This window comes from Lactuca sativa, chromosome 9 (genome assembly GCF_002870075.4).
Source record: "Lactuca sativa cultivar Salinas chromosome 9, Lsat_Salinas_v11, whole genome shotgun sequence".
NCBI classification, from domain to species: Eukaryota; Viridiplantae; Streptophyta; class Magnoliopsida; order Asterales; family Asteraceae; genus Lactuca; species Lactuca sativa.
In genome coordinates this window covers 219713932-219738062 of record NC_056631.2, presented here as the reverse complement: position 1 = coordinate 219738062, position 24131 = coordinate 219713932, and the positions used below count along the sequence as shown (strand labels likewise).

Below are 24131 nucleotides of genomic sequence, written 5' to 3'. Positions count from 1 at the left end.
TACATATATAGTCATAAAGGTTCTTCCAGTCAATTCAATACCCTTGGGTAGCAAGGGTATACTTCCATGTTCATACTTACCAGTTATATTACTAGTAAGCTACTATATGGGTAGTTTAGGAAGATACTAATACGTTTACTAGAATACGGAATCATGCCACGAGTCAGTTCATTCATGAGTCTATACATGCTAGATAGAGAGATAACACACATTACAGCTAGTACACACAGTACATTACTATACATGCTAGAGAGAGAGAACACATGTTACAGCTAGCACACGCAGAACATTACAGTACACTACTATACTATTACATGATTACGTTTACATGAGTACATTTACATGAGTACATTTACATAGATACGTTTACATAGAGACCCTGTTATAAGCATGCCTATATATGTATAGTTATATAAGTAATGTTTAACGGACTTAGGAAGGCTATCCGCTCTATTTCCTTTTCACCATTGGGATGTGGTCTGGTGGGTATCAGGTATCCGCCCGAAGGTCGTTTAAATATTAGTTATATATCATGTGTACATATATGGACATAATAGTTCCTTTCAGTCAGTTCAGTACCTTTGGGTAGCAAAGGTATACGTTCATATAATTTTACATAGATCCTATACGATGATAGGATAGACATCACTAGGTGCTATTACATGGAACGATTTCAGGATCTAACTATACCAATGAATCACAACGCATTGTGATAGTTATATCGGGTATACATGATCATAGTAATGTGGATGTTCATGGCTTGCAAATATGTAGGGGTCGTGTATGGGTCCCAAAATCCCTTTGACAGGGGAGCGTCTAGCCTGGGATCTAGTCATCACATTATGCCTTATCCCTCAAATAAGGCAATATTAGTACAGAAATAGTCACTTATTACAAATACTACAGTACTTACAAGATTACAATAGACTTAAGGTAGTTAGTACGGTTGTAGTTATTTGATACTACACCATAGTACTATTTCATTTTTCCATTACATTCACTTCGTGAACATTCACACGATGCACGGTAATGTAGAAACTATATTTTTGGTTAATGAAGTCAGGTTTGGGAAAATACACACTCTTACAAGAGACACACACACACAGATACTAGATGCCTTGGTAGAAGGATACTTTTAGTAGGAAACATATGGTTTTCTAGGATGTTCAAAACGTTTTCATACTTACAGTTCATATACATACAAATACTTACAGTTCATATACATACAAATACATTCTTACAAATTAAGACACTAAAATACTTATGATCTCACCAGCTTTAAAGTTGATACTCGCTTTCAAAATAACTTGTATCCTCAGGTCAACGATAGACAGGTACCGATGCAAGGTTTAGAGAAGATGGTGCTCGTTCAAGACTCATCTTTCATTTTGATTTATACTTTAGTGTTTATCATAATTTGACAGAACACACTTGTATTAAAATTATATTATTAATGCAATGGATGATGTTGTTGCTTGTTTACTACTTTTCATTGTTGTGATACTGTACATGACGTCCTCCGCCCCAGAACGTTTCCGCCGTTCATGGTTTTGGGGTGTGACATACAACTTGCAATGGTAGTATTCTTTGGTGAAACCGGAATCACTTCACACACCGGGTTTCTCGCAGGCAGAGCTTCGGCTCAGAAACTCTTTTTCTTATCGGGATCTTCGGGCTTAGGGACTTGCTTCGGGTCTCGGGATGATACCAGGGCTTCGGGGGGTTAAAATTGCACGTAAAACGATGTAATATGGGAGAGAGATGAGAGAATGAGCAACCAAACTCGGCCGGCCCTTTAAATCTATTTATAGGGCAAAATCTGCCCTTGCCACGTCGTGACACCTTTTTCCACATTGTGGGCTTGGTCGTCACTGCATGCGTCATCGCAAGATGCCCGGAGGTGTCAGAAGACTTGCCACATTGTGGCACTGCTTGTCACGTCGTGGTATCTGACAGTTTTGGGGTTTCGCGCCCCGAACTTCAGAAATTCATAACTTTTGCATATGAACTCCGTTTTCGACGTTCTTTATATCGACGCGTAGGTGAGATTATGCTCTACCACTCTCGTTTAGAATCCATTGGCTAATTTTGACTTTATTTTTAATATATTATAAATATATTACTTATATATTATCTTTAGTAGGCCGGGACAGGAAAACTCCGTTCGAAATTCATAACTCCTTCATCTGAACTCCGTTTTCGTATGTCTTTTTATCGTTGGACTACTATCAAAGACATCTTCGACTCTCGTTTAGATCACTAAGGATAGATATCTATCTACCTTAAATTCACTATTTACATCGCGCTGGGTCGTGTCGGTTATGTCGCGGAACTTCGACAGGTCATAACTTCTTCGTTATAACTCGGATTTTGGCGTTCTTTATATGTACGGAAACCTTGTGACATATACTACAACTTGGTTAAGATTAATCCTTCTAAATAATATTCCATCAAAAATTCATTTTTGATGCTTATCGTCTCTGAATTGACTAGCCCGGATCTACGGGCGTTACACTTGAAGCGAAACTTTACTGATATACCCCTCTGGCTCCAAAACATAAATTGAACTCCTCAAATCTATATTACCCACACCCAAATGGGTCTAAATCTCTCTTTCCAAAGGCCCTAAGCCCTATTATAACCTATCTTCGGGTCACAGCCCCGAATTAGGAAACGATTTGGAGCATTTGTTACATCATGAAAGTTGTTTTTATGGTGAGAAGAAATGAAAATATGATTATGTATCCAGTTTCCTGCATGTGTTTCTATAAGAAACAGAAAAGTTATAGAATACAAGATTCTAGATGTGGTAAAATCTTATTAAAATTGATGTATTTAAAAAAAATCAGTCAAATGTATGCACAATTAAAAAAGCTGCTAGCAGAACATGTATGTAACTAATAATAAAGTACAACAATTTCATAATAGAACTCATAATCATATAAATAACTTCCACAACTATTTATTATACATGCTATTTACTTTTAATATCAAATGAAAGAAAAACTTTTATCATTGAAAATCAACAAATGTTTTGCAAATATTTAATTAGTCGACATCGAATTATGAATATTGTATTTCTATTTTATCCGTGGTTTCCACGGGTTTAAACCTAGTGGTATAGTAAACACAAGTAGTTGGAGATATAAGTCCATCAGGCGTACACTCTCTAATCCTTGGACAAACACCATAAGGAATTGACACCATTGCCTCTGTTCTCAAACCCTGACCCAAATCTCCCCCTGATGGACGTCTGTAACATAAATTCCCAATTGGAAACGAATGGTATTCCCCCAATCCAGTACTATTCACATCTATAATCATATTATCCAAAACCATAGACTTCAATATCTCACTTATTTGCTGACGCATGCAATCAGTTTTATCCAACCTATTTTTAACAAAAAAAACTCATATACTCCATCAGCACTTGCAACCTTTAGCCTACGAATGATCTTTAGGGAAAGGCTTTTAAGATCATTAATGAAGACTTGATCAAGTTCCCCATTCGCATACCATGAACCACCTGTGATCTCTTTTGATGGCTCAAACTCAACTGCAATATATTGTTTTCTGCCCTTCAATTGGACATGAGCAACTTCTTTTATTAGAGGGTGTTTGGCATTTCTTTTTAATCATCTTTTGGACTTTTAACTTTTCCAAAAAGTTAAAAATTACTAAAAGTTGTTTGGCAATTTAAAAATATCTTTTAAAACCAACTTTTAGTAAGAAGGAAAAATTGGCTGGAGAAAAGATAGGAATTCCTATCTTTTTGTGACTTTTAGTTTTTATCACTTAAAAGTTATAAAAGTCAAACCAAACACATTTTAAACACCATCTTTTCCACAAAGTTCTTTTACAAAAAGGACTTTTATGCTCAAAAAGCCATCCCAAACACACCCTTAGACTAGAAGATTGGAGGTTCTTGACACACTTGTTGAAAATGGGATATGGTAAACTTGATTCTTGCTTTAACTCTGTTACCAATTCAGTACTATGCGATCTGATTCGACTAGATCACCACTTACTTTTGGTCATTGTGTAATATTTTAAATGGTTATTGTGTAAAATTTCACAAATAGTAAACAGTAAATTGGTAGAGGGTAAAAGATATAAAGTCAATTGAATGTCTTTTACCCTTTATTATTTTGTAAACGGATCCTCCTTTACCTAAATGGATTTTTTTTACCAATTTATGTCTTTTACCTTTAAATTATAATATTTCAAATGGTTATTATGTAAAATTTCACAAATGGTCCTTAAACAAGTTTCACAAAATAGCAGAAATAGTTCTGATCCAAAATTCTTTCAACTTAATGGATTAATCTAACGGACATTAACGGTAAGGACCATTTGTGTGCAAAGTTTGCTTTGTAGAGACCATCTCAAGGAAAAAAAATTCATAAGGACTATTTCAGGAAAAAACTATAAAACTAAAGGACCATTTGTGTAATTTACTCAATATTTGAAGTGTGTTTTAACTTCTTGTATAGAATATAGCATCTCAACCACCAGCTCCTGACAATTCAAAACCATTCGTATTTAACAAGTCACAAAGAGTCATTTTGCGTTACTATCTTGGTTTTTTTTTCAACCCCCATAGATGCCAGTGTCACACCTTTAAGTATCAGTTAAAGTATAACATAGTTATACCTTTATATACACATAAGCCAACCCTTAAATAATACAGTTAACACCAAAAGGCTTATAACCAACCAGCATTAGGTTGAATGGAATGTGAGTCAAGAGGTTGATGGTCAACTGTTCTGAAAAGAAAAAATAAAAAAGATGTTCGTTTCGAGAATATTCAAAAGCAGCATGCAGTAAAAAATTTAAAGAACTTTAAAAAACTTAAAAAAGAAAATAAAAAACAAACATCTCTTCTATATCCAACAGTCTGAGGTACAAACATTACAAAGATGTGTATAATCCCTTCATGTTCATGAGACAGCTAAGACCAAAAGTTTTTGCCTTCATTGTTGTGGAGGCGGCCCTCCTGCAGCCGCCGGAACACCACCTTGTCCTGGTGGTGGCATTGCGGACGGATGAGACTGTGGAGGGTATTGTTGATACGGTCCCGGAACTGGTGGTGGTGGTCCATAACCATACGGTGGCGGTGGATAATACTGCTGATAATATCGTCCACCACCACCACCTTGAGGAGGAGGCGGTGGTGGCGGATATGCAGCATACTGTGGACCACCACCACTTGAAGCACGATTTATATTTTCACCCGACCCACTACCCCCACTTCCATCTTGACTCCGAATCACCGCCCCCATCCTCTGAGGATCCATGGACGGGTAAAACGCCCGTCCATGGTGGTCCGATGGCAGCGGGATGTTAAAATAATGCATCGGCGGCGGTGGCATTTGGTGGTCCTGACCGGGCGGTTGTATCTGCGATACAACCGCACGGGGTACCAGCCCGGCATGATCCACATGTCGGGCTTCATTCGGGAGCGCTTCACCACTGTCTAGTTTCGGTGCTTGTGGTCGGCCCCACATGAGTTTTAACCGGAGGCCTTTGATGACAAGTTTGTTTGAAAGTTCATTGGCCGCGTTTTCAGCTCCTTTGCGTGTGGTGTACGTGATAAACGCACATGCACGTTGCGAGACAATTTTGACGGATTCGATTTCACCGTGTGTGTAGAAACTGTCCCGGAGGTCTTGTTCGGTGACTCTTGCATCGAGGCCGCCTATGTATAGTGTTCGAATGCTTTCGTCTTCTGGGGGTTCGAGTGACGGCATTTCACCCGCTTTGTTTAGTAGTTTTAATGCAACCGGATCGTTAACTCTGTAATCATAATTAAAAAAAAAATGTTATATGACAAATAGGACAGGACATAACAACAGGTTGTACTGCGTCTGGCATGGATAGTCTGATATATATCAGTGGGATAAAAACTACAATGTCGAATAAGATTATAATAGGAAATTAAGTTATAAAAAATAGGAAAAATAAAATAGTGACATACCCATAGTAACGATCTTTGATATTCTGCTGAGATAACTCGCCAGTTTCAGGCATCTCATGTCTGTAAGGGCATTCAGCACCTCTTGTACATTCACCTCGAATAAAGAAACTGCAAATATGTGCTCGATTTCTCTTATAATATGGTGTTGTCCTTTGCAGTTTCAAAATAGTATCACTTGGCCTTTCTTTCCCATACGAAGACTCATAATCCAAACCCGCTCTAGCCTGTTTTAATTAGTTCAGAATAAAACAAATTTACCTTTTTAATAAAACAAAAAAAGAAGAAAGGGTACTTAATGAGTAAATAAACGAAACAAGGCCTAAAGCTCCTTCATGAGAACAAAATAAAGAAGATTGGACCAAAATTAAACAATTACTAGCAAACAAAAAAAAAAGATTTAAAGCTTAGTGAAAAAAGGAAGGCAAAGCTCAAAATACAAGAAATAGCAATGTACTTTCATTCATTTGTGTACTATATATCAAACACACTTTTTTTTTCTATCTATTACATTGTTGTACTTTCAATATCTTTTCTTATTAGCACATTGTACTTTCAGTTTTTTTCTTATTGGAAAAGGTTTAGAACATTATACTTTGAAGAAACTACCAAATTATAGCAATGTTCTAGTCAGTTTTTTTCTTAATTAAAACATTATACTTAAAAAATTACCGATATAGAGCAGTGGAAATTGCTTTGTATTTAAATAACATTGCTATAATTGGGTAGAGATTTCAGAGGGCAATGTGGTAATAAGAAAAATATGAAAGCATGATGATATAATAAACAAATCAATGCAAGTACATTGCTATTTCATGCATTTAACCTAAAAAGAAAATGTTGCATTGCATCTTTCATGGGACTTGATATAAATGGAAAGTATGCATTATTTAGGGGGAAATAGAGTATATAAATTGGAAAGTTACGTACCCTACGATCATGTTCTTCTGCAAAGTATTCCCTATTCACATCACTCTTTGGAATCGAATCATTTGAGTTGATACTTAGTGCAGTATCGCGAACTTGAACTGGCAAACCGTATTCAAGATCTAATAGACACACTTGACAAACATTTTTTAATTTGCTACAAGTTTGACAAATCTCACTTTTCTTGTATCTTGCATCCCTACCAGGTCTCCATCTGAAGACTGTGAAGGGTCTTGTGCAGATTTTGCATTCTTTATCATAATTTGCTTTTGTCTGCATGTATTGTAATGTTATTTAATGAAGAAATTGAGAAGTATGCATCAAAATTAGAAGATAGAACAAGTGTTAGGAGATTACCATTCGAATGTAAGGATTGTCACCTAGGCATGATTCACATATGATTGGGAAGTCAGAGCGTTCCCAGCCATCAGCTTCAACATCTCTTAATATTCTATGTGCCATTTGTTCTGTAAAATGCAAAAAAATAATCTTGTCAATAAATGTTCACAGTTGAAATAAAGCTAAAATCACTCTCTTTGAATATTTCACTGGCTGTTTTTAACTTTAGTAAAGATATAATGATCCACTAACACCGAACCTACAAGTAAAATTACTCTATAGAGTGAACGATAATGAAAGGACTAAGACTTACAGAAGAAACAGGGCTTAAACTGTTTAACCACAACTAAACCAACAAAAATCTCGAATTTTAAACGCAAAAACGAAAAGGAAACCAATAAGAAATATTAGGGTTTCTAAAAAACTGTTGTATATTTTATCTAAACCACGAAATCATACCAAAGAGACGAGTAAGATTATAGATTCACGAGAACAGAACCAAAAAAATCAACCGAGACCTGCCCAAAATTTAATCTAACAATTGTATAAAGCCAAATCCAAGAAATATTTCGCCCTTCACTCGACGTCCTCAGTCATTTACATAAAAAAAAAAAATAGAAATTATACAAATGAAGGTATATATGAGGAGTTATTACCTGATTCTAGTTGGGGCGATGTTGATGAAGAAACTACGGATGCAATAGGATTACGGGTTTCTCCCTCGAATCCGTATCCGCGGAGATCGTTTAAAGATTTTTCGTATGCACAAAGTAGCAGGAGTGCAGGACTTCTTATATAGCTATGACACAGTTACCACGACAAAGTAGTTAATTTTGGATTTAAATAAAAATATTATATATATTCAGTAAATTAAAGAGAAAATGAGACAAAATTGCAAAAATAGTAGTATGTATTTTTTTTTTGGGTTTTGGTTCAAACCATGAGTTGTTTTTTATTGGTGGTCCTTTTGAACTAATTTGCTTGTAGTTTTAGTCCCTGTCCAAACTAAAATGACTATTATACCCTTAATGAATTTAGTTTTCATTTCTCTTTTACTTTTTAAAATTGTTATTATCAATAAATATAAAAAGTGGGCCCATTTATCTCTCTCTCTCTCTCTCTCTCTCTCTCCCCCTCTCTCTACCTTTATACTCATCTCTTAAAATACCGACCCTTTTTGCTGCTGCGTTTTCGACTTACACTCGACAGGAATGACATAGGGGAGGAAGGAGGAGTTGGTGGTGATCGAAATCAGTGGCTGGCGATGGTTGGAGTCCTCACAATGGCAGCGACCAAGGTGGGAGCGGGTGGTTCGCTAAAGGCTTTACAGATCGCTAGGAGGGAAGTCGATCTCCGGCCACCCCTATGGTTTAATCTCCAATCGGCAGCCACAGATCAAAGGAGCAAAGCAGTTTCAGTGAGGTAACTAGGCAGTTGTTTAAGGAAGAACTTTCAAGGTCGGTGATCTTCTTAGTCTCATTCAACTCGTCACTGGCGACTTCATATGCAGGGAAGAGGAATAGCAGAAACGGCGATCGCTTTCGCCGTCATTAATGGTGAGAGGGGTTGTTTTTGTCTTGTAACACAAGCGATGAAGGAGGGGGGGTTCTTCACCTTCGTGGGTTAGTTGAACAATCGAAGGTGATGGCTGACAACGGTGGTGGTGAGGGGCTGAAGATTATGGTGGAAATAAGGCTGCTCCGGTGCTCTTCTTTGATACATTCCTCTTTTTTTGTTAGCTATGGATGTGGGGTAGTGCTCGAAGTGATCGTAGGGTGTTTGGGGGTGATTAATCAACAGGAAAGAAAATGAGGGAGGAAGGGAGTTGCAGAGGTGGTGGCGGTTTGTCTTATGGTGGCGATTTGCAACAGAGTGGAAGAGGAGGTGATCTCGTCGTCTGATGTGGTAAGGGAGGTTGCTCCAGCAACTCCCTCGTGGTTCTTCTTTCTGTTCCGGTGGCACACCCATATAGGGGAAGCAACAACAGCAAAATGGGGTGTTTGGGTGAGGGAATCAAGGGGGGGGGAGAGAGAGAAAGAGAGAGAGAGAGAGAGAGAGAGAGAGAGAGAGAGAGAGAGAGAGAGAGATAAGTGGGCCCAAGTTAGTTATTTATTTTCTTTTTCCTTTAAATTAAATAGAAAAAATATAAAAAATATATCAGAAAGGGCATTTTAGTCTTTTCAGTTTTCCGAGGGACCAAAATTACAAGCAAACTAGCTCAAAAGGACCACCAATCAAAAAAACTCGTGGTTTGAACCAAAACCCTAAAAAAATGCATACCATAGAGACAATTTTTGCAAATTTGTCAGAAAATGATTATGAATATGGATGAAAATGGGGTTCACCGTCCCATTCGTGCCTAAGTTGCTTTCCATCGTAATCTCCAATAGATGCGTTCCCTCCTTTTTATATTTTGGGTTTCTTTCCGGATCTATTATCATAACAAATTCAACGTATGTAAAAAAAAATTCAAGTTCAATAAGCTTTCAAAACTAGAAACCATAATTAATTTATGTTTATATCAATCATAAAGTTGAATAAATCTCTAAACGAGAAGTGATGATTTAATATACTGACCATCGAAGAAAGCGACTATTGACGAACTCTTGAAATTGAGAACATAATTTAATAAACGATTCTATCTCGATGATATTATACAAATCAATACGTGTTTAGTTGACTTAATTCAAATTCAATAAATTATATATATATATATATATATATATATATATATATATATATATATATATATATATATATATATATATATATATATTAAATTTCTATTAAGATCAATAACTTTTTTAAGATAGTAGGATCAAATTTTCAACCCTTAAATTAAATAGGTGCACAATTAAAATAATAATCGCATAACACATGATCTATGCTAAAAACTAATTAGATGATAAAAAATGAAGACTTTATATTTAGAAACATGTATGGACAAACTCGACACCAACGTGAACACAGGAGGTGGTACTGGTGGGTGAGGTAGTAAGGTAAAGACGATGATTAGTATGTGGTCTTTTTGAGTAACAAGGAGTGAATAATTGAGTTTTTGATTGAATAGGGTACGCCGTACCCGTAAGTTATTATTCATAAATAAATATTATTATTTTTTTAAAATATAATATATATTCACGGGTTGACAAATTGACCCACAAACTCAAGCACATAAACCAACACGGCCCATAAAATAATTTGGTTGACAGATAAAAAATCACAACCCAAACCTATTTATTTTTCATATCGAGTTACACCCATATGTGTAGCATCTATGTGTTCTTGTTGAAAAAATACATAAGAAAAAGGTTCTTTAATTTTCTATTTCAATTTAATTCTCTATTAGGGTGTGTTTAAGTGAGCTTTTTACTTCAAATGTATTTTTCATAAAAGACCTTGTTGATTTATTATTTTTGCCAAAAAAAAGTTTTTAAAATATTTTTGGAATAGTTTTTAGCTTTTTACTTTTTAAAAAACCCAAAAGTCATAAAATAAAAAAACAATATTTTATGACTTTTAAAAATGATATGTTTTCTTCTTAAAAATACTTATATAATTCCTAAACATTTTATTAAACATTTTGATTTAAAAAAAAAAAAACAAAACAAAACAAAAGTAATTTTAAAAGTGACCCAAACCCTCGTAAATCGGCTTTAACGGTGAAATGGTTATAAATTAGCTTAAGTGGGAGCTTATTATCAACCAACAAGTTTTTGGAGCATTCAAGTCATAGTCAAACACCACGGCCTCTACTATCACAAGTCACAAATCTACACCAAGAAAAGACACAATGATGCCACTTTCTCTTTGCTTCTCTCCTCTCACACTCCATACCCAACAACTTCATCATTCTAGAATCAAAATCCCTCTTTTCAGGTCCAACATTGCAATTAAATCTACAATTCCCATCTCTCAAAACCCTAAACAACATCTTTCAAGATCAAGAATCCGTAGGATCCGATCATGTCAAACAAATCCCGGAGAATCATCTCCTGTGACTCTTTCTCCAGCAAACGACAGATGGGAAACTGTGTTGTCGAATTTAGCAAGCTTGTATCCTGTATATGTGACGGTAGGAGGTGTAGTTGCGTGTTTAAAGCCTTCAACTTTTTCATGGTTTGTAGAAAGAGCTCCAAATTCTTATAGCTTTTCACTTGGGTTTATTATGCTTGCTATGGGTCTCACTTTGGAGTTCAAAGATTTGGTCAATCTGTTCAAGGAAAGGCCTCTTTCTGTAAGTTCTCTTGGAATCTTGAAATGTTTATTAGGCTTCTTGGATCATTTTGACTATTTTCTAATTTCAAAATTAATGTGGGTTCTTCTAGTAATTCGAGGAGACTATTGATGCTAATTTTGCAATAAAGTTCATAACAAGTTTTGAATCGGAAAGTCAACATGATGACATTTAACAGTCAAAGTTCGTCTCTTTTGTGGATTGGAAGAATTATATTGGAATTTATATCGCTGCGCATGCTTTTTTTGCACATTTTGAGTTGGACTTAGAAATCTGTAAGGTTATTTGGAATATATACATGACACATTTGTATCAATTTTTAGATTTGAAACATTTGAGGATAAACTTAAATAGTCAAAGTTCATTTCTTTTTATGGAATGAACGGATTATAAGGCAATTTATGTAATTGGGTATGCCTTCTTTTTAGACTTTTAAGTTTATCTTGAAAAATATAAAAGGTGCTCAGACTTGTCTCAAGATTCAATCCATGTGGACGATTACAATACATAATCGCACGGTTTTGTCGATATTTATGATATTATACAACATTTTAATCCTTTGTTCTAGCAATTAAGTGACATGGGTAGTTTGGTAATTTGTAGATACTCTTTGGATGTGCTTGTCAGTACACAATTATGCCAGCTTTTGGATTCATAATAAGCAGATTGTTGGGGCTCTCACCATCTCTTTCAGTTGGTCTAATATTGCTTTCTTGTTGTCCAGGAGGCACTGCCTCTAATGTGGTAAATGTTTGGATTAATAGTTTTACAATTATTATTTTTGTTTATAAAAAAACACGTTCATTTATCTTCATGTGTAATAGTGTTACAGGTGACCTTGATTGCTCAAGGAGACGTACCATTGTCTATAGTGATGACAGTATGTAGCACTCTTGGAGCAGTGTTTCTTACTCCTCTTTTGACAATGTTTTTGGCTGGAACTTATGTTCATGTTGATGCTGTTAAACTTTCAATCAGCACAATGCAGGTTAGCTTACAATTCTTCGTATATTCATGTTGATCTCAAAATTTATAGGGTGAAATACAGAGAAACACTTGTACTTTCACCATTTTAGTAAAACAACCTCCATGATTTACTCTATAGGTTGTAGTTGCACCTGTTCTTGTGGGGTCTTATTTGCAGAGTACCTTTCCAAAGGCAGTGAAAACTGCACTGCCTTTTGCACCACTACTAGCTGTCTTGACCTCATCACTACTTGCTTGCAGGTATCTTTATTTATTTATTTTATTTTGCTTACAACATGCGTACATTTAATAAATGTAATGATTATATTTTGTTTTCTTTTCACACTCATAGTGTATTATCTGAAAACATCGGTCGTCTGAAATCATCAATGGTTCTGACATCATTATCATCTGAAACCTCTCCCCTTCTTTATGCTCGTTCCTTTTTGTCAAGTGAAATGGGAATGGTTGTTCTTTCGGTGCTCTTACTTCATTTTGCAGGCTTCTTTGTAGGGTAAGTAAGACTTGCACTTTTTCCATCACTTTTGTTTGAATATATGATATGTGCAAAAAGTATTTGAGAAAATGAAAGGGAATATAAATGAGGAAAATTTTGTAAAAAGTTTGGACTTACCTGACTTAACTCATTTTTTTTTGTTTTGGTATGAAATTGGCTTGTAGTTTTGGTAATTGTGGATGTGTCTATTTGTAGGTATATAGCAGCAACCCTAGTGGGATTTAAAGAGAGAGAAAGACGTGCTGTATCCATTGAGGTAATTTTTGAAGGTTTTAATAGGTCAAATATTTGTTATGATTCGTTATCCTAAATACATGTAAAATTACTTTAGGAAAATACTAATTATTAAAAATACTAATTATTAAAATAAATGTAAAATTACATAACCATCCTTTAATTTATCTTCTTCTAATTCTTCATGCTGCTATAGTTACTTTGCAAAACAGACATTCAAATGTCCCCTTAAGCCTATCTAGGATATTGTTCTTTCCCGTGATGATATGATATGTAACCTTCTGTGATTTCCCGAAACTACCCTTAAGGATTACATGTGTTGAGACTAGAGAGGCGAAAGTGAAAAGACTATTCTACCCTTGTGCCATGAGTCGCAAAATAATGTTGTTTTTGCCAACTTTTTTGTTGCAGGTTGGAATGCAGAATTCATCATTGGGTGTGGTGTTAGCAGCATCACATTTCAGCTCGCGTATGGTTGCATTACCACCAGCAGTTTCTGCTGTGGTAATGAATATAATGGGTAGCAGCTTGGGTTTCTTTTGGAGATTTGTTGATCCTTCTGATTCAGAATCTAGCTCCAAAGATGTGTTCTTGTGATTTTTTTGAATGCTTATTAGCAATTTGTAGGGTTAGTCGTTTGTGATCAAAAGGGTCATTATTACAGTTCTTTTTGGAAATGCAAGTAAAAGACTGTGTACAAAGACTTCCATTCTTGTTTTGTTGAGCTTGTAAAGAGCTTGAATGTATTGGGATGAAGTCATGGCTCATGGGGTGGGGTCAAGTTGTTTGGAGGATCGCATATTATTTATGAAATATGGAATAATGTTTTATTCATAAATCAAAGTCAAAATATATAATTTTAGGTTATGGGAGCAATCGTTTCTTATTTTGGACACTGATTGTAATTGTATATACAACCCAATCCAATTTGATGTTTCGTTATAAAGTTTATTATTTATAATCAACTTTTATTATTAAAGAAAATATTTAAATTTCTTTTCAAAAACATGACAAACTAAACTGTTATAAGAAAATTTAAATTTCTTTTCACAACATAACAGACATTTTTTTTTTAAGATTATAAATAATTTAAAAGATATATAAATATTGATCACATATAGTACAAAAATACAAACATTTATGAACTTTAATATATTTTATTCATTTATTTTTTTTTTAAAAATAAAATAATCAATTACTATATAAACTTTGTTAGGAAACCAAACACCACCTAACTGACTTGCTTCCACCTTCCCAGTTCCCTCCCATTTCCCGGTCAACCAACGTTCATACGGTCGACCGGAAATGGAGACAATCGCCGGAGACTCCGTATCACCTTACACACTGTTGCTCAGAAGCCTAGCGCTCATACCTATCTCTCACTACCTCTTAATAGCGTTTTTTGTTTTGGTTGTTTTGGTATACAATCTACTCGAGATTCATATCGTACAGGACATTATTGGAGGGTTTGGAGGTGATTCTGTATCTCTGACCTTCCATTCTTCATCCGAGTTGTACAGAGAAGTCGTATCTAAGTGTCACCTGCTTCATGGAAGGTTAATTCCTTCTCTTCTTTTTAATTATAAACTGTTCGAGTTCGACCTGAGAGTTTTCTGACTAACTTGTGTTTTTTTGTTTACAAAAAAGAAGCTTCTGAATGATACAATGTTTTTCTGATTGATTCATCTCGTGAAAAAAGCAGAACTCAGCAATAGATTATGAATTTAACTGATTTCGATTGACAGAGCCTACCATTGTTTCTGATTTTGGAAAACGGAGGTTTTTTCAGACGAAAGGAAAATTTGATAATAGGGGAAAAGTTTTTACCAGTAGCTAATCACACAGTGGCAGTGCTCTGACTAAGTAAAATGCACGTTTATGACTGATTCTTAACCTTCCACCATTGATTGTTCGCTGGTGCAGATACTTTTCCACTCCATGGCTTTCTAGTCCGCATCTTCAGACTATTTTGCTGAATGTTTTGGTCAAGACTCCTAGTTTCAGCTACAAAAGGTAGAAATCGTTATTCACCTTCTTATACTTTGATGATCAATTGGAGTAAATGATTCATGAAATTAGTACTATGGCTCTCAATCCACACATATCAATGATAACAAACCATCCCCTTACAGCACTAATAGTTTAATTAGGTAGTGATATATTGTGTGGCAAATATGGTCAACCAATTTCCTCTTATTAAACCTAATAAATGTTTTTCCATTTCCAGAGAGATATTTCGCACTTCTGATGGTGGAACAATAGCATTGGATTGGTTGATGAACTCTGATGGTAAAATAATATGATTATGATGATGATGTAATAAACTTTTTTGAGTGATCATGGTGCTAATTGTTGGATGCAATGGTTCAAAAAAGTTTACAAGAATCTATATTTCTGTTTGACTCTATAGTTTCAGAAACGAGCCTTCAAGTTCATGGAACCAATACAGATGCTGTCATTCCTCTTGTGATAGTGATTCCTGGCTTAACAAGTGATTCTGCTTCCCCTGTGAGCTTTTTGATCTTATGAAGAAGTTCTTCAATGCTTTTTATATCTTTTCATGTCAATATGTTGTAACTTGTATTTCAGTATATTAAGGAGATTGCATACAACATGGCAAAATATGGATGGAATGTTGTTGTAAGCAACTATCGAGGGCTAGGAGGTGTTCCACTCACTGTAAGTTTTTACTATGTCAAGTAATCTAAATTTCATGTCCTAGAGCATGTTTTTTGTCCTCAATGTATAAGCAGTATTATTTTTATTGTTTTGGGATTTATGAGTGTCCATACAACTAACAAGTTTGTTAATTGTTCACTTCTGCAGTCTGAATGCTTCCATCATGCAGGAAGGTCAGATGATTTAGGCGAAGTAGTGAATCATCTTCATTCCAAACAACCTGAAACTCTCCTATATGCTGTTGGAACTAGCATGGGTGCCAATATATTGGTACAACTTTAATCTAGAATAAGAAAGATAATCCATAATTTGATTTGTCAATAAGTATAATGAACAAATTATTGCCAAGTTCCCTAAAGTATCAAACTGTTAAACATTTCTTCTCCATGTTATACATCTTTTTGTAAGCTTTCAATATGTAAAGACGCTTTCTAAATTTTTCATATGACCACTTTAAGGTTTTGATTAATAATGATTGATCTTGTAGGTAAAATATCTTGGTGAACAAGGGGTTAATGTACCTCTTGCTGGGGCAGCATCTATCAGTAATCCTTGGGATCTTTTGGTTAGTGTTTTGTACTTTTGATGAATATCATTTTAAAGAAATATCCAACTTCAGTTGTATGTATTGGAGGAAAAAAATTCACATTTGATATCACTATTTCGTACAAGTATAATTCCCTTTTTTTTGGCAGATTGGTGATAGATTCTTCAATCGTGCATTTATGCAGAGGTTCTACAATAGAGTTTTAGGAAATTCCTTGAAAAGCACTGCCAAATTGTATGTGTTCTCTTTGATTCTTTTCATAACCTAAACTTTGACTATGTAATTCTTGTCTTGATCATCTATTTTCTTTCTTCCTTGATTAAGTAATTTTGAGTTTGTTGTAGACACCAAGAAGTTTATGCTCGCCTTTCAGATTGGGAAGGAATTGAAAAGGTAATCTGTTTGTTGATATCTTTACACTGTATTTTGTGAAAAAAAAAAAGTAAATTGAGGAACTACACAAAAGTAAGAGAAAGATGAAATATTTAGGTTTAAATTGAGCAACGAATTTCCATTTATTTGTTTATTATAGCATTCTACTTTCATTTCTTCCTATACAACATTGTACTTTGAAAAAATTCTATTAATTGCTGACTTCTCTTGCAGTCACGTTCAATTCGAGAGTTCAGTAATTACTCTTCTCGAATTGCGGGGAATTTTGAGGTGATATTTTATAAATATAAAATTCCGCACCTTTTTTTTTTGCACTCATTCATTAATCAATGATAATGTGTGATTAATTCTTTCAGGCTGTTGATGAATTTTATAGATGGGCTAGCAGTGCACGTTTGATTAGCAAAGTATCGGTTCCACTTCTATGTGTCAATTCCATAGATGATCCTGTCTGTAGTCATGAAGCCATTCCTTGGGACGAGTGTCGGTATGAACACATAATTTTTTTTTCTTATTCTAAAAAATTACAACATCCAAAATATTCACACTTAAAAATAAAATGAAAGCCTTCATTATCATCAACTGGGACTGATGTCAATGAGAGAAAATTACAGTTTTTTGTTGTACCCAAAAAGGTGGGAAAAGGACTTGCTCTTGATCTACCGTATATGAAAAAGACATAAATGCCCTTCTCATCCTCATTAGATAGTCCTACATGGGGACAGGACTGAACTGGATGGGACTGGGTGCTTTTGTCATTGATGTCTATTCTTATCAGGAGAAATAAAAATATTGTTCTTGCTACCACACAACATGGAGGACATATTGCATTTTTTGAAGGAATGCCGGGAAAAAGCTTGTGGTAAAAGTTTTCTCCTCATTTTTTTTTTGAAAATGGTTTGTATGCGGATACGTTTATGAATCATTCACACTGATACAAAAATGTTATCTACAATCACTTATGAGCTATGATGATGGTCATTTCTTTTACAGGTGGATAAGGGTTGTTGAAGAATACCTCTCTCATCTGCATGCAACCTCCTCAATGAGCAAACACTAGGTACATATGATACCTCTTAATAACCTCTCTTAATTTTCAAACAATCATAACAAAAGTAAAGTAAAATGCTTGTTTTGATTAAATACTTCATTTGATGCATGGGTTAGTTTCATAAAGTTCAGATTGTTTTTGCTACCTTTGGTTTGCAACTGATCAATAATTTTGGGATTTAGTTCAAGAAATTCAATATGCCTAATTTCGGGCTTCCATTGTTGGTTACATGAGTGAAATCTATTGGAAAAAGATGATGTTTTTCCTTAGAATATTATGATTTTTCACTGACTTTGGACACGACACGTGTAAATATAAATATTTGTGGTCAACTTATGAAATTTTACAGGGAAATACTTTCTTCTTAATGTGAGCTTCGTATGATATATTATATGTCAAAATCTGAGCTAATGTGAATAAGATATCAACTCTCAAAGCGATGTATTTGGAAAAGAAGTTGGAACTTAAAAGTGGGGGGAATGAGTTGTCCCACATAGACGGGATTCGGAAGCTAAATTTGTATAGAAAGTAACCCTATAAAATCTGTATTGAACCACCCAAATTACACTAGCAACTAAAACATCCTTGTGTTGTAATTCACCCACTCGTTTGTGCTAAAGTTCGTATTTCGTATTGCAACTATGACCCATATTGATTTCCACCATCAAGTGTATCGTTAATTCTTGATATAAATTTGTTTAATATGGGTTCATGAGAAAATCAATTCTAAATTAATGGTGACGACTACTATAAATTGAAAGCTATACATGTTAGCAACACACACATATCAACAATGACATAAAGTAGGCCACGACATTTAGAAGTTTGACAAACAAATGAAAGTGGTGACAAACGGACAACCTGATGTTACCTTATAGGATCATACAAATATTAGATTGTTCGTGTAATCTTAGTAGGGTTTGCCAAATGAAAGTGGAGAGAAACAGACAACTTGTACATAAAACATACAATATGTTATATTCATCACTTAACTACTAAATTGAGTACTTGATAAAATTTAATTATTGAAATTTTTAGTATATCCTCTAGAAATATTCCTCATATCATTAAAAGAACATGGCAAACAACATACCTGATTTGGAGTCCATATGCAAAAGTTATGTCATTTTCAATTTTGGCACATACCGCTAAACGAACTATGTAGTATTGCCTTGCAAATTACATGATCGTGTAAATGTACAAATAACCAAAAACATGGATTTTACCCACTAAAGGTCTTGTACTTTAGTGCTTTTGTTCCCAACACTTCATTAAACATACCAAATGTTTTATATCACATATAATATGATTATGACATACTTAAGCCCCATTTAATATCATAAAAACATGATTACTTATGAAGTTAAGCATTCATATTGGAAGATCATAAGCATTGGACATCACTTCCAGAAATAACAACCTCAAATGATCATGATACCTCAAACAACAAATCTTAATGATTTTTTCCTTGATTTTGACTCCACTAGACGTTGATCGCTTTCTTGATCGAGGAATTTTCTTCTCTAAACTGTTGGGAAGTGGATGTGGATGTGCAACGGTGTTACCATTTTGCTCGTTCATGTTAAGAGTAAGGTTTAGGTTGGGTTTTGGGTAAGGGTTAAGGTTATTGGGTTATTTGTCTTTGATCTAGCAACATCTGCAGTTGCAGGGGTGGATATAAGAGCAACTTCGGAGCTCCATATCTCGCATGATATCTCAAACGTGATTCTGATCATGGGCGCTCTTGAAGACATATTCTTTGTCGGAATTGATCTTATTAAGAACATTCTGGTAATTCTTCTTCAATCTCCGTAGCTTCTCAACCAATTGATTCTTATTGAAATCCAACTTCAATTTATTCTTGATTTGATCATAAAAAGCAGTGATATCATGGTGATGGAACATGTTGTTTGTGGGTGTTGGTGGAAATAAATGAAGGTCATTAATCATTGCACATGTGGCGTCGAGTCGGTAGCGAGTCTGTGTTAACTCACCAATTTCGTTGGCAGATGACAAGACATGGTTACCTCCTAAAGTAGGTAAATGTACCTTTTAAAACGGTAAAACAAAAGTTCGTACCCCTATGAGGCAAAAAAAGGTAACAATGAGCCTTTTAAACCAATATATTAAATATTGTTGGGCTAACAATAACCCTTCATGTAATTTACTCTATAGTTAATATTTGCAATTTTTTTTAAATTGATATTGGACTATATTTAATTTAACCATCATCTAAACAAGTTCAATAATAATTTTGTTGTAAAATGCAAACCGAACACTACATTTTTCTTAATTTATTGATTCAGTTCAACCCAATATTTTATAAAAGATTATTATTCATTATCAACTTTTATTAGTTTTTATATCATTAGATTATAAAAACGCTATCAAGCTGGAAATTCCTTTCTTTAATAATATTATTTTTTTCAACAAACATTTGTATGTCTTATTATATGGAATCTACAAAAAAACGTGATTGGGAGAGAGGTTGTAAGTCAAGCTTACCTTTCTTGACCAGTTGACTTGCTTTTCGCCTTCCCTCCATCTTACTTATTCAGTCTATCAATGATTCCTACAGACGATCGGAAAATGGAGTCCATCGCCGGAGACTCCACTTCACCTTACAAGCTGTTGTTCAGAGCCCTAACGCTCATACCTATCTCTCACTACCTCCTATTAGTGTTTTTCGTTTTCGTTGTTTTTGTATACAATCTACTCGAGATTCATATCGTTCAGGACTTTTTCGGTGGGTTTGGAGGTGATTCTGTATCTCTTACGTTCCATTCTTCATCTGATTTGTACAGAGAAGTCGTATCCAAGTGTCATCTGCTTCATGGAAGGTTAATTCCTTCTCTTCTTCTTAATTATAAACCGCCCGACTTATTTGATTCTTAACATTTCCATCCTTGATTGTTCACTGGTGTAGATATTTTTCCACTCCATGGCTTTCTAGTCCGCATCTTCAGACTATTTTGCTCAATGTTTTAATTAAGACTCCTAAATTCAGCTACAAAAGGTAACATCTTACATTCATCTTCTTGTACTTTGAAATTTAGTATTCATAGTTTTACTTATTACTAAATGGTTTTCTATTTCCAGAGAGATATTTCGTACTTCTGATGGTGGAACAGTAGCATTGGATTGGTTGATGAATTCTGATGGTAAAATAATCATATTATGATGCTGATGTATTAAACTTATATTATTACGATCATTCCACTAACCGTTGTATGCTATGCGATGTTTCAAAAGAATTCACAAGAATATTTTCTGTTTGACTTCATAGTTATAGAGACAAGCGCTCAAGTCAATGGAACCAATACAGTTGCTGATATTCCTCTTGTGATCTTGATTCCTGGCTTAACAAGTGATTCTGCTTCCCCTGTGAGTTTCTTGATCTTATGAAGAAATTCTTCAATGATTTCCTTCACCAAATTGGAACATAGAATGATTATTATAGCAACCCTAACTAAGTATATTCAATAATGATTGCTGTAATTGAAAAGTGTATAAGTGTATTCTTCTCTTGTTATAGAAAGGCTTGATTTTTGTATCTTGTTTCCATATAAAGTTTTAGTTTCACCAATTATCTAGTGAAACTTTATGACTAAGGCACAACGTTTTATGATAGTATATGAAGGAGATTGCATACAAGATGGCAAAACATGGATGGAATATTGTTGTATGCAACCATCGAGGCCTAGGAGGCGTTCCACTAACTGTAAGTTTTTACCACATCAAATAATTCTAAAGCTAATGTCATAGGCCATGTTTATGCAAATAATTTATGTTTCAATTGTCCATACAACTAACAATTTTGTTGTTTGCATGTGCAGTCTGACTGTTTCTACACTGCAGGAAAGTCGGATGATTTAGGCGAAGTAGTGAAATATCTATATCACAAACAACCTGATACTCCCATATATGCTGTTGGAACTAGCCTTGGTGCCAATATTTTGGTACAACTTTTCAGCTTTTAGTACAAAAAAATGTTGTTAATTAATTAATCTGGAGTAAGAATGATTGATCTTGCAGGTAAAATATCTTGGTGAAGAAGGGGATAATGTACCTCTTGCAGGGGCTGCATCCATCAGTAATCCTTGGGACCTTTTGGTTAGTGTTTTTTTTTTGATGAATTAATGTTTCAAAGAAAGTAGAGGAAACAATTCGCATTTCTACATACACATGACAATATAAAAATTTGTTCTTGCATATCATAATTCATAAGTCTGTAATACTTTTTGCCATCAGTATTTCAACAAGTTGAATCCATTATTTTTTTGGCAGATTGGTGATAGATTCTTCACTCGGGGGATTATGCAGAGGTTTTACAATAGAGTTATGGGGAATAACTTGAAAGGAGCTGCCAAGTTGTATGTGTTCTCTTTTCATAACCTCAACTTTAAACTTTCATGCATATGATTTATTATTTATTTATTTTTTTAACTGGATATAGTAATTTTTGAATTTGTTGTAGGCATCAGGAAGTCTATGCTCGCCTTTCCGATTGGGAAGGAATCGAAAAGGTAATCCATGTCTCCATTTTTGCACAGTAAATAATCGGCAAAACAAGGTAAAAATTACAGAAAGATGAGGCATTTCCAACAGATGAGTTAATGTAACAATCATAAAAACATAATAGGGTTAAATGAAAGAAATAAAAATATACTTCCATTTATTTGTTATTTTCTAACATTCTACTTTTATTTCTTCCTACTACAACATTGTACTTTGAAAAATCTACCTCATAATAGTTCATGACTCATGTCTCTTGGCAGGCACGTTCTATTCGAGAATTCAATAATTACTCTGCTCGAATTGCTGGAAAATTTGATGTAATGTCACTCCCCTCCCCTTCTTCGTCTATATCTGTATCTATATCTATATCTATATCTATATCTATATCTATATATCTATATATCTATGTATCTCTATATATTTACCAATGATAGTGTGTGATTAATTGTTGCAGGCAGTTGATTCATTTCATAGATGGGCTAGCAGTGCTCGTTTGGTTAGCAATGTATCAGTGCCGCTTCTATGCCTCAATGCGATAGATGATCCCGTCTGCACTGATGAAGCCATTCCTTGGGATGAGTGTCGGTATGAACAAGCACACTTTTTTTTTTGGACTGATAATTTGATCAAAGAAAAGATTAATTTATGTATATATTCTTTTTTCGTCTATATGTTTGTCTGGTTTGTTAACAGGAAGAATAAAAATATTGTTCTTGCTACCACACAACATGGAGGGCACATTGCATTTTTTGAAGGAATGTCAGGAAAAAGCTTGTGGTAAAAACTTTAATTCTTTCAATTACATCTATACATTAAATAAACATTGATACATAAATAGTTAAATACTATAAGTCTATAATGTTATCAACAATCACTAATAATTCCATTCTCATTGACAGGTGGATAAGAGTTGTTGAAGAATACCTCTCTACTCTGCACTCAAGCATGCTAATGAGCAAAAAGCAGGTACGATAAAACTAAAAAAGTAAATTAAAAAAAAATGAAAATGCCACATGTTACATATCCATCTAAATAGGTAGAAACATGTTACATATCCATCTAAGTAGGTAGAGAAAGAGAACATTTTAATTACTGAATGTCCAAAAATGCAACATGTTCTTTTTTGTCAATTAGCCACTGGTAAATGACATGTGTAACTTTTATTTTGGTCCACATGTTTTCTTCACTCTATCCTTATTAGACATTGGACCAATAGTCAAACATTTTCATTAAACACTTTGACAAGTCAAACGCCACCTTTTTGGACCATGATAAAATGTGTCAAAGTAAACGCACAAGAGATGTTTACAAATGTCTCGATCACATTTAAGCCACTGCAATACATGATTCATTTATTATGTTGTAACAGGCGCAACAGTTTGCAGAGACATCATTAGAGACTCCACAGTTTCACGAATCGCTTTCTTAAGACAATTAGAGAACAAGTAATCATTTTAGCTTCCACTGAGTTCTGCTTATTGTGATTCAGCTCCACTGTACGCAACAAATTCGATTTGTTAGTGTACATGTGTATTGTATGTATTTGTATCTGTCTTAGCCCATGTATTATTTTTTGTATGTAGTGTAGGGTTGGCTCATGGCCCATATTATAAATACGCATGTACTCTTTCATTTGAAGTGAAGGAGAATAATCTCCAATATGGAATTTACCTAAGTTTCCTAAATTCTCTCTCTCTCTCTCTCTCTCTCTCTCTCTATATATATATATATATATATATATATATATAT

General features: G+C 34.5%; 4 protein-coding genes and 1 pseudogene across 6 annotated transcripts; 3 read left to right on the top strand and 2 right to left on the bottom strand.

The window, feature by feature from the left end:
• Positions 1-3063: 3063 nt before the first annotated feature.
• LOC111879023 (uncharacterized) lies at positions 3064-3838 on the bottom strand (annotated as a pseudogene).
• Positions 3839-4864: 1026 nt separating this feature from the next.
• LOC111879004 (zinc finger CCCH domain-containing protein 40) lies at positions 4865-8040 on the bottom strand. The gene is made up of 5 exons (XM_023875472.2): positions 7897-8040; positions 7259-7368; positions 6905-7174; positions 5978-6201; positions 4865-5796 (listed from the first exon to the last, which is right to left on the bottom strand). Exons 2-5 carry the CDS (start codon positions 7361-7363, stop codon positions 4974-4976), a joined length of 1422 nt encoding a protein of 473 aa, XP_023731240.1. The 5' UTR covers positions 7364-7368; positions 7897-8040; the 3' UTR covers positions 4865-4973.
• Positions 8041-10948: 2908 nt separating this feature from the next.
• LOC111879017 (probable sodium/metabolite cotransporter BASS1, chloroplastic) lies at positions 10949-14070 on the top strand. Its single transcript, XM_023875495.3, has 7 exons — positions 10949-11477; positions 12081-12221; positions 12310-12465; positions 12583-12704; positions 12796-12957; positions 13156-13216; positions 13606-14070. Exons 1-7 carry the CDS (start codon positions 11034-11036, stop codon positions 13789-13791), a joined length of 1272 nt encoding a protein of 423 aa, XP_023731263.1. The 5' UTR covers positions 10949-11033; the 3' UTR covers positions 13792-14070.
• Positions 14071-14418: 348 nt separating this feature from the next.
• Positions 14419-20074, top strand: LOC111878991 (embryogenesis-associated protein EMB8). 3 transcript variants are annotated; one of them, XR_006187570.2, is made up of 16 exons: positions 14419-14750; positions 15118-15207; positions 15422-15483; positions 15605-15702; positions 15784-15873; positions 16021-16143; positions 16361-16438; positions 16569-16654; positions 16765-16813; positions 17027-17083; positions 17170-17300; positions 17592-17675; positions 17807-17873; positions 19352-19452; positions 19528-19655; positions 19748-20074. XR_006187570.2 is itself a non-coding variant. In XM_023875453.3 (14 exons), exons 1-13 carry the CDS (start codon positions 14500-14502, stop codon positions 17871-17873), a joined length of 1266 nt encoding a protein of 421 aa, XP_023731221.1. In that variant the 5' UTR covers positions 14419-14499; the 3' UTR covers positions 18214-18528. The 3 variants fall into 3 exon arrangements, 2 of the variants coding, with proteins under 2 accessions (XP_023731221.1, XP_042754551.1); XM_023875453.3 differs by lacking the exons at positions 19352-19452; positions 19528-19655; positions 19748-20074 and adding an exon at positions 18214-18528; XM_042898617.2 differs by lacking the exons at positions 19352-19452; positions 19528-19655; positions 19748-20074 and adding an exon at positions 17981-18055.
• Positions 20075-20340: 266 nt separating this feature from the next.
• LOC111878990 (embryogenesis-associated protein EMB8) lies at positions 20341-24067 on the top strand. The gene is made up of 14 exons (XM_023875451.3): positions 20341-20704; positions 20791-20880; positions 20964-21025; positions 21151-21248; positions 21496-21585; positions 21701-21823; positions 21900-21977; positions 22152-22237; positions 22342-22390; positions 22643-22699; positions 22837-22967; positions 23076-23159; positions 23282-23348; positions 23752-24067. Exons 1-14 carry the CDS (start codon positions 20430-20432, stop codon positions 23809-23811), a joined length of 1350 nt encoding a protein of 449 aa, XP_023731219.1. The 5' UTR covers positions 20341-20429; the 3' UTR covers positions 23812-24067.
• The last annotated feature ends 64 nt before the right edge of the window (positions 24068-24131 follow it).